At 50.1% G+C, this 10,574-nt stretch overlaps 1 protein-coding gene across 2 annotated transcripts; it reads left to right on the forward strand.

Moving 5' to 3' along the window:
* Window positions 1-2,446: 2,446 nt before the first annotated feature.
* Window positions 2,447-10,568, forward strand: C2cd2 (C2 calcium dependent domain containing 2). Of its 2 annotated transcripts, XM_074072609.1 has the most exons (3): window positions 2,447-3,118; window positions 4,494-4,533; window positions 7,502-10,568. In XM_074072609.1, the coding sequence occupies exons 1-2, from the start codon at window positions 2,849-2,851 to the stop codon at window positions 4,527-4,529; spliced, it is 306 nt and encodes a 101-aa protein (XP_073928710.1). In that variant the 5' UTR covers window positions 2,447-2,848; the 3' UTR covers window positions 4,530-4,533; window positions 7,502-10,568. The 2 variants fall into 2 exon arrangements, with proteins under 2 accessions (XP_073928710.1, XP_073928709.1); XM_074072608.1 differs by having other exon boundaries at window positions 4,494-10,568.
* The last annotated feature ends 6 nt before the right edge of the window (window positions 10,569-10,574 follow it).

Below are 10,574 nucleotides of genomic sequence, written 5' to 3' on the forward strand. Positions count from 1 at the left end.
TAGGCTCTGGCAGCCATGTCCTATATAAAGCACACTGCAGGGGATTCAGAAGACAGCTTCTGTGTCTCCTCTGTTCTTTCAGGAGACCCAGCCTGCTAATGCACAAAGCTCGGGTTCAAGTTCAAACCAGTTCTCAAGAATACTCCAGGCAGGTAGCTGTTCCTGGTGACACCAGTAGGTCAACTGAAGTGTTTCTAGCCTGGGGTAAGCATCTGGGAGCTGCTTCATCACTCACTACCATGGAGTGAAGGACAGCAGTGGCCAGCACTCCTGGGCTCCTCCTCTGCCCCCAGAGCTCCATCCCACCTGCTCACAGAATCTCAGTGTGGGCACATTGGCAAATCTATGGACAAAATGTTTCCCTTTTAAGTGTGGTAAACCTAACACATAACCACTGCAGAAGTGACTGAGAACCTGACCCAGTTGATGGTCTATGGATGAGGGCAAGACCTCCCTTGGGCAGGGCTACAGTCTGGGTCCCGAAATCAAAGGAGATGGATGAAGAAGAGGACAGACATTATGAGGAGGGGCATGCTGCTCTTTCAAGAGAACCAAGCTGCCCAGGGGATGAATGGGACTGGGTACCAATGGGTTCTTCAGATTGGGAGCAGAGACAAAAGGAGCCTGATCTTTTTCATGGATTTACAAGGTTTTTCAGTTCCTGTTGCTTATTTTGGCCACCTGCACCATCGTGTAAGCTTACGTCATTCCTTATTTTCCCTCAGTTTGCTTCTAGAAGCTATGCTGACATTCTATGTCTACATGTTGACATTCTCTTTGTAAAAACATATGGAAGTGTGACAAATTCCAGACTATGGGTGGTTGTTAGCTTGCAGTTTGTTACAAGCCTGTAAATGTGCCAGTGGGGTGAGCAGCCTCTGAGACTTCTGGATGGAGGAATGAGACCGGTCCCACTGGTTGCACAGGACAGGCTCCTCATCACTTTCACCACCCATGGGGCCACAGAGTGTCATCCAGAGCACATGTGTGCACGTGAACTCACGCTGGAATGTAGGCCTACACTTCCAGTTACCCCAGTCATTCTGGCAAGAGGTCCAGCAGGACTTGAATTATTCAACTGCATAGACCTGGCTGCAGATCAGAAAAATAATTAGACTTTTCCTCCAAATGAGGAGGGATTTCCTTTGTTTCTGCTTAAAATAACACAGGTGTAATAAGAGAAAAGGGCAATTCCCAGTCTTAAGAGCCTGTGAGTTGAATGGAGAGCTAGTGTTAAGTAGGTGGTAACCTGCAGGAAGTGTCTGGGACCCTCATTATTTCCACTTTCTGATCACAGACCTGCTGAGCAAGGGCTGGTCCCCAGTTCACCTGGGCCACCCCACTCTAATTCCACCTCTGCCACCTTCCTACTGTTCCCACAGGAGCTGTCTGTCTGTTTGCCTTCCAATTCTTCGTTCAGGAAAGACCCACTGATTCTAGGCCAGAATTCCCACTGGGCCAGCCACTGATCCCAGCTGTGTTTTATATTCTTTTTTTGGGGGGGGTGGGGTGGGAGTGCATTTTTGAACTCAGGGCTTCACGCTGACAAAGCAGGCACTGTACCTCTTGAGCCACGCCTGCAGTCCAGATCCTGGCTATGTAAGAGAAGGTTGAATGCTCAGGTCTATCTAGTCCAAATTCAAGGTCAAATCCCATTAATGAAACCATAGCAAATACAACTGAACCACTATCTTACAACTTAAGGCTGTTTTAGGCCTTGGAGAATGTCTGGCTACTGTTTTTCTGTAGTATTTCCTAAAGATGAGTGTTTTCTCTGTAAGGTAAGCATGCAGGAACATGTCACACACCTGCACATTACACAGGTACCATATGGTACACATGTCACACACACGCATGCATCTCACCATACACATCACAAAATAACACATCTACATGGATAAAGAAGAGGTGGGGGCGTTTTGCTTGGACCTTAAAGGCGAGGCCCACGCCCTGACTTTAGGTTGCTAGTCACAGGCGGAAGCTTCCAAAGATTTAGGACCAGACACTGTCCTGCTGGTGGGAAAACGACAACCCTAGCAGCCACCCTTCAACCGCACATCGTTCACACACGCACCCGCGCACACCCGTGCACGCACACACGCACGTGAGCTCACAGCCCAGCCTGATGGCCCCACAGCAGCCACTGGGATCTGGCTGACCAGTAGCCAAGACCGCGCACCACGTCAGCGCTGGAGAGGAGGCAGGCACACGCCGGGTCACCTGGTCGCCGCTCCCGGGAAGTCGCCGGAGGAGGCGGGGCCGCGTGCAGCGGCGGGGAGCGGATAGGCAGGCAGGGGCAGGCAGGGGCGCGGGCCGGCGGGGCCTTTAAGGGGGCGGAGGGCCGTCCCAGTCCGCGCGTTCCCTGGGCCGCCCTGGCCCCGCCCCCGGCCCGGCCACGCCCCGTCCTCGACCACGCCCCTCCCGCCCCGCCCCGCCCCACGGCCGGGCCTCCTCCGGCCACTGCTGGGCCGCGGGCTGGACGCCCGGGGCGGCGCGCGAGGAGGAAGGGCGCCCCGGCCGCGGTCCCGGGAACTTCCCAGACACGCGAGGAGGGAGCGCCGGCCGCCGGCTCTGCTCCCGCGTCCCTCTTGCCCAGGTGTGCCGCGCTCCGGGCGCAATCCTGGGCCGTGGCTGCGTGCGCCGGCCGGGCACTTCCTCCGAGCGCGCCCCGCCCGGCCTCGGGCCTCCAGGCTCCGCGCCTCGCCAGGCTCCGGCCAGCCGCACCCCCCTCCAGCCCCCGGCCGGCTGCCAGCGGATGTCCTGAGCTCGCCGCCCGCGGGCTGCGCACCCTGGCCCGAGGGCTGCTCGGGGAAGTTGGGGCAAGGCGGGTCGGGTATGCGCCATCACCATGGCCCGACTGGGCTCGTGGCTTGGTGAGGTCCAGTGGTTCGTCTTGGTGTCGCTCTTCGTCGCGGCCCTGGTCACTGTGGGCCTCTACCTGACGCAGTGGGCTCTGGCCAGAACGCGACCCCAGCCCCGGCGGCGGGCGGAGCTCGGCGAGGGGCAGCGCCCGGAGTCGGACGCGCTGCTGTCCTGGATCCTGACGCTGGATAGCTGGAGGAGCCAGTGGCAGGCGGCCTGGGTGACCGCCCTGAACGGCGAGGCTGAGAAGAAAGGGGTGAGTTTCTGGGAGCGCTTTGGTGCTGCGGGGTCGGGGCCAGCTGATGGCCGATGCGGGCCATCAAGGTAGAGCCTTCCTAAGCAGAGGCGGGCCACAGCCCCTGACTAACCTGCAGTGAGCCTTCACTACCCGCAGAGCATCCGTGAAAGTTAGGACCTCGCAGAGTGGAGGACCCTTGATGCGAAGTCAGGACAGGGTGGTGATTCTGTTTCATTCACTCAACATCAGGAGCCCAGGTCTTGGGCTCCCCAGGACAGACTGGCTGTTTGAGGGATGCTCAGAGGGGCCACCCCTGTCAGGTGAGCCTCCCTTGGAATCCATTGGACACTTACTGATCTTGCACCTGATAAATGAATAACTGTGACACAAATTCTCTTCCATCTTTAGTACAGCTGAACTCTACCAAGAATTTGTTTCTAAAAGGCTTGCATTTCTGCGCATATAAAAATAGTGAGCATTTGTTGTGGTCCAGCCACTTACTGGACTGGGGACTTTCCATGCATAAAACATTCCTGAATCAGCACAACTCCTGGGCATAGGTGCCCTCACCATTTTCCAGGTAGAGAACCTAAAGCCTAAAGAGGTTAAGGTCAGAGCCAGTGTGTGAACCTGGCTGCCTCGAGCACAACCCCTGGGGCTGGTCATTCACCCCCCTGTGCTTCTTTCTTTCATCATTAATTGCTTGGTGACTTATTTTGACTTTTAAGACACCTTGGTTAATGACAAGCTCCTGGCATCTAGTATTTGGAGGTGTGTGTGTATGGGGGGATGCCTGGTGGGTTGGGGTAGCAACTCCCAGCATTGCAGCTGCCCCTTGCCCATATGTGCACGTGGTCCTTCCTGCACCTGCTGGGCAGTCCAGAGGAGAAGCCTGTAGCCACCAGCCTTGAAAACAGTGAATGCCACAAGGCTGGACCCATCAACCTTCAAAATATTCCACAGCGGGCCCTGAGCCTGATTTTAGTGCCATGGCCTTGGCACACATGGTTATGGAGTTAAAAAGCAGAAAAGCTTTGAATGTAAGTTAGCTTGAATCCAACAATTCAAGAGACTTTGTTCTGAACCCTTGAAAAAAAAAATCACTGTACCTTTTGGATGAAACAGGGCTTCAGGATCAGCTGACTAACATCTGTCTTGTTGTCTAGAATCGGTGTTCACCTGTCCAGATTTGGACATTTACCGGGGTCACTCCTGGAGCCCTGTCCTCATACTTGGGAGCAAACACAATTTTTTTTTTTTTTTTTACCCCATGAAGCTGCTATCACTGACCCCTGGTTGACCTGGTGTCACAGGCTTGACTTCTGGGGCTGAGTCCACTGTGTGCTGGTGGCCTGACTGAATGCAAGTCTTTTTGTTTGTTTGTTTTTGGCAGTACTGGGCCTTGAACTCAGGACCTTGTTCTTGCTAGGCAGGTACGTATCACTTCAGCAGCCCCTTTTGCTTTAGTTAGTTTTTGGATAGGAACCCCAATCCTCTTATTTACATCACATAGCTGGGATGATGGGCATGTGCCCCACAACCCAGTTTTGTTGGTTGAGATGGAGTCTCGATAATTCTCTCCCCTTCCCCCCACCAGGCTGCTCTTTGAGAGCAATCCTCAATCCTCCCAATCTGAGCCTTCTTAGTAGCTGGGATTCAGGAGTGAATCTTGGATGCAACTCTTGTCCTGTTCTCTGTAGGGTTTGAGCAAGTGTTGGGTCTCAGGCCCAGAGGCAGTAACCATCCCTTCTATAAATTTGAGGTGGTCTGCTCATGCCCTGTCATTTTTTAATTGGCTTCCAAAACATATGACTACTTTAGTTGTGATGCTTCTAGGTTCCCTTATGTCTGGATTGTTGAAGGAAAGAGAGAAGGAACTTCCTGTCCTGGCACTGCTCTTGATTGGGCAAGTAGATCTGACAGTACCCAAGAAAATACTTGGATGAAAACCCTTCATCTCAATCACTTGAGCCTGTGTGGATGATGGGAGTCGGGGGCTTTGTGTTCAGGGAGTGGACGGAGACTTGGCTTGTTTGCATTTCTCTGTTCTGTGTCTGCTGTGGCCAGGTGCTACAGTCTTAGACATCAGTTTTTCCAAGTCTCCACCTGGAAGCAGCAATAACATACTAGGTTCACGCTCAGAGCAGTCCAGCATCTTCTGTGGCATCGTGTGTGGATGTTGATGGGTTTTGGTGGAGTATCACTTGCCATGGTATCATTCTGTCTTCCTGGCAGAGAATAGCCTGGTGAATGGGAGGGTTGCTTGATTTGAATTCAAATGGAGGATTTTGCAGGCAGATAGGATCTCAGTAACTCACCTCCCTGCTATTGACTTGTCACCCTCCTAGTATCCTGGGCCATCGATGTTGTGACAGTAAAGACAGTGTAGGTGAGCAGGTGCTGGTGTTTGTGCTACTGGGAGCCCTGAGCCCAGCGGCCACGCCTACAGGAGTTTCTTTCTGCCTTCCCCCACCTCAATCCCCACTAATCCAGAGATTAGGGTTGACACTCCAGCCTGCTCTCTGCTCAGAGAGCTACAGTTTAGTGGCCCCCTGCCCCCACCCTATCCTGATATCACTCTACCCAGCCATGAGGAGAGAACTCATTCTTGGTCTATCACTTGTGGAATCAGAAGAGGCACTGCTAATAACTTGATCATAATCAGCATCTTCATGAAAAGTGGAATTTTTTTTTATCCAGTGGAAACAATAACCCCACCCATTTTAGGTTTTACCTGTTTTGCATTTTGAGATAGAAAGGAACTCTGAACTATTCTAGTTAAGCCACTTTCATCTCTAGACATGGGAGCTGAGGCCACTGGACTGGGGGAACTTGCTGAGATCAGCCTAGATCTTGGGCTGGCCTCCTCATGACTCATTCTCAGCTGCAGCCACACTCCCCTGTGAAAAGCAAGGGTACTTTTGACACCCAAGGGTGTCTTTTGAATGAGATCTGGCAAGAAGGGCTTAATGGGTATTATTTTCTAATGTCTCATCTAAACAATGAGGTGTAGGTCTCCTGAGCTCTGAGGACTAAGCAATGATTTTCAGGATCTTTTCTGTGCTCTGATGATCAGTGGTCAGAGCAGTGCAAGTTCTCTGTATCAAAGGGGATCCTGAATTCCAGCTCTCACTCCAGAAATACTTTAAAATTGTATGAGGCAGTGAGCTGCACAGCAGGAGAGATGACTTGCTGCTCTGCCAACTGGCTGGTGGCCTTAGGGTGTGGGGAGCACAGGAGTCACCCAGAGACCTTAAAAACACATGCCCCCCCACACACTTAGAGGGCTTGGGTTAGAGGGGTGTGGGGAGCACAATGTGTTTTTCACAAGTTCCTCAAGTGTTTCCCATGAAAATGACCAGTGAGAAGGCACTAAATACACACTTATCGCCATGCCAGCCATTAATCAGAGATCCTCCTCCACCCAGGGACACCACTGCAGAGTTGTGTCGATACTGTCTCTCACATCTCCACTCAGTTTGGTATTACAAACACTCCAGTCCCATTGATCTGATTGCACTTTGGTCATAAAGAACAGGAAGTCCCAGAAGTGGCTCTGTCACTGCCGTGCTACCTAAACTGAGAAAAGTATTGTATCATCTGAAGGCAGCTGAGATTTCCCCTTTTGCTCACCTGTGTTTACATGAACTCTTGCAGAATGGCCCATGATAATAATCAGTTACCAGTGATGGTACACACCCCACCCCCACCTGGCAGCCCTGGGTTTGCTGCTTTTACTCCCTGGCTCTGAAAGCTAGCATGCTGGTAGCAGGTGGTCCTCTCCAGGCTAATACTCCATGAACCTCATGTCAGTGGCAGCTCCATGAACTCGTTGGTTTATGGACTTGTCTAGCTGTGCCCCTGCCATTGCACCCAGCTGACAGTGGCCCTAGATTAGGAGGGTCCCCAAAGCTGTTAGTTTCTTTAGACCTTCAGTCCAGGATTTTTTTAGAGAAATGTTCTAATGTGAGTGACCATGACTGTCTGACAATTTGACATCTTTGTGACAGAAGATGTAGTGTGAACTTAGAACATGATATGGATACAGCTGACTTGTATGTCAGTTTCTGCAACTTACATGAAAACAAAGTGGCCACTGACTGCAGGCTTTTCTCATCACACAATGACCTCCCAGTTGTGCTTACAAAACTGTGCTAGCAGCCATGGTGCAGGAAGTCTGTTGGTGACACTATGATAGCTACTCTGGTTAAGGGCCATGGGTCTGCCCTTCCCTTAGGAAGGAAAGAAACAGGAAAACAAGCTGGTGGAGGCTGCTAACTCTGCAGCCACCACTGGGCCCCCGCCCCATCTCTTTCCTAGTGAGGCCTTCCACAGGTCACTCTTCACTTCCTTGCAATGCTTATCTCCTTTCTCCTTATTTAACTTCTCCAAATCTTTCAGATATCAGCTTAAAGTTGCCTGAATCCTCCCATGCTGCCCCCTGTCCACCCTGGCAGCCTGCAGTTGTCCCCCAGTCATCACCTGGTGGTCAGTTGTGCCCTCATCAGCTCCCTGCCTTGTGAACCTGGGCAGATCCAGGTCTGTCCAGGCAGAGTTGGACCTGGTGTCCAGCTCAGAGCTGGCTCAGAGGAGGCCCTAGCCATCACAGGAGTGAAAGGCAGGCCTGATGGAGGAGGAGAAACAGTGGCCCACACATCATCCCATCTGGACACAAGCCTCTGACTTGGGAGATGTCCGGGACTGGGAAGAACAAATTACTTAATGTGCTTTGTTTTTCACTTCTGAAGAATCAACATTAAGGAGATCAACTGATGACTTTGCAGATCCTCAGCATGAAGCCCAAGAATAGGACCAGTTCAGCTGCTCTCTGAACTCACCCATGCTCCCAAAAAGACAGGAATTCAGGAAAGAGTGGATGTAGTGTGAACTTCAAGCAGAATTCAGCCAAAGCTGACTTCTACCCCTGTTGGCTCACTGAAGGGTGCTGGGGAGGGAAGGGACTTTTTTGGCCACTTGGAAGAGCTGAGTGAGGCAGTCATGGAGGAGACTGCCGAGACTTGAGTCCTGGCTCCATACTCATTAGCTATGTGATCCTGGGCAAGTCCTGACCTCTCTGTGCAGCATCTGTAGAAGAGAGTAACTATCAATTCAGGAAACAGTCCTCATCTCCCACAGAGATGAGATGTGCCTTGTGTGAAGCCTGTTATGAGTCAATAAAAGTGGGATGCTGTGTTGTAGTCTCCTTTTGAATTTGCTTTCAGATTTGCAGAAAAGTTGAAAAATAATTCAGAGTTTCCATAAAAATTCTTTGCCCAGATTTCCATTACCACAGCTCAATGATCAGAATCATAGCACAGAAAAATTAACATTGTAATAATACAAAAAGTTAACCTGTTACAATGTTGCTATAACTCATAACCCAATGAGATTAACATTGTAATAGTACAAGAAATTAATCTGGTTAAAATGTTGCTATAACTCATAACTCAATGAAATTAGTATTGTGGTAGTACAAGAAGTCAACATTGTTACAGCACCTTAAATAAAAAGACTGAAAATCTTACTGAATTTCACTAGCTTTCTATCAGTATCCTTTTGTTTCAGGGTCCCCTCAGGGTCCCACATGACATTCAGTTGTTACTTCTTATGCAGTCTGTAATGCTTTTCTCAGTATTTCATGACTTTGATGGCACTGAACAATATCGATCATTATTCTGCGAATGTCCCTGTTTTTCTGGTTTTATCCCTATGGACTGAAGTTATTCAATCACAAAAATGGCTCCCTGTTAGCATAGTGTACTAGGGAACCTGTGGTGTTGGTGTAACTCCTCTTTGTGCAGAGCTTGGGTGTTGTTGTAACCCCCACTGGCATAGTGTATCAGGGAGCCTGGGGTGTGGCTATAAACTGTGGCTGGGACTTTTGGTCCGGTCCCTCAGGAGAGGTGGTTTCTAGCAGGTGTCTCCTCATCTTTTGTTTCCTGTCTTTCCCCTGCAGTTAACCCTTACCTTGGGGAGATCCTTTGAGACCATACAAATCCTGTTACTCCTTGAGCTTTTCTTCACTAAGTTAGCATCCACCTGTGTATCATGTCTGTAAAGATTACTTATTTGGAGTTTAATTAGTGGTGATTTTCTGCTTCCCTCTTTCCTTTTGCACTTACAATTTGGGACTCTACTACAAGAAGGGGCACATTTCCATCTATGTATTTGGTTGGTGACTTACATCAAAGTGGACTTCGGTATTTATTTTATTCTGTGGGTTATAGCCCACTATAGTTGCTATTTATTTTGTTGACTATTCCATATCTGAAGTGGGTGGGAGCAGAAGTATTTTGGATTTCAGATTTTTAAATATTTGCATATGTATAATGGGATAGCATGAGAATAGGACCCAGGTCAAAACATGAAATTCACTTGTGTTTTATATACACCTTATATACAGAGACTGAAGATTATTTCATACAATATTTTAAAGAATTTTGTGCATGAAGCAAAGTTTTATAGTGTGGAATTTTCCACATGTGGTGTCATGTCAGGGGTCAAAAAGTTTCAGGTTTTGGGGAACTTCACATTTTTGGATTCAGAGTGCTCACCCTTTGCTAAGTTTCTGCAAGCATTTGGATCTGTTCTGGATGTGCTAGGGCCACTGATGCGTTTGCTTGCTGCCCAAAACCACCCAGTTTTAGTTACGCAGGTTCTGTGGCAGGTTCTAATGTCCGAGGAGCTGGTCACCCTCAGAGTCCCCCTGCAGTGTTCTCCTGGCAGTTTCTGCACATGGCTTTTCTCTGCATGGACCAAAGTCCTCCTTTAGGCTGAGTCTGCTGCGAGTGGCACTGGCAGAGCTGAGTGGGTTGCATGGTACAGGCTTGCTCTGCTCCCAATCTGCCAGGGTCAGGCAGATCAGAAAGGGAAAGGCCATCTCCCTGTCTGTGTTTTAATGTCATGATTTATTTCCTTTGCAAGACTGCCCCTTGCCATTGAGTTTCCCAGCAAAATCTTTCCAAAGTTTTTACTGGAAGGCACCCCGGGTAGGGGAGCTCACCCTGCCTATGTCGGTGTCCCAGCACCTGCCTCTGCATCCCAGCTGAAGGCAGCATGGCAACTTTAGGCTGTTCACGATGTGAACCACTCACTTGCCCCAGCAGCCAGCTGTCGCTGCCTGGCGCTGGCCTCTGTGCCAGGTGCCATCCTCTCAGATGGGTAGCTAGTTCATAGGACAGTGTCATCAGCAAGCACAAGATGCCCCTAGTCAGCAGCCCTCGCCAAAGCAAGTTCCAGCCAGGGACAATTGCTGCAGAGCAGCTGGAAACCATGATTTCATTCCCCGTGAGACTAGATTTCATCCTTCCCTTATGATGTTTGAGGGTGAGGTAGCTGTTGCTAGCGCAGGGTGAGGTTAGAAGCATGTAAATAAAAATGGTTCACCCCTGATCAGCAGGAATTCCAAAGAAATGGTGAGAAGCTCGCCTCATGGGTCCTTTGCACTGTGCTTGCCAAAACAGCTTTGGCTCCA

This window comes from Castor canadensis, chromosome 5 (genome assembly GCF_047511655.1).
Source record: "Castor canadensis chromosome 5, mCasCan1.hap1v2, whole genome shotgun sequence".
NCBI lineage: Eukaryota > Metazoa > Chordata > Mammalia > Rodentia > Castoridae > Castor > Castor canadensis.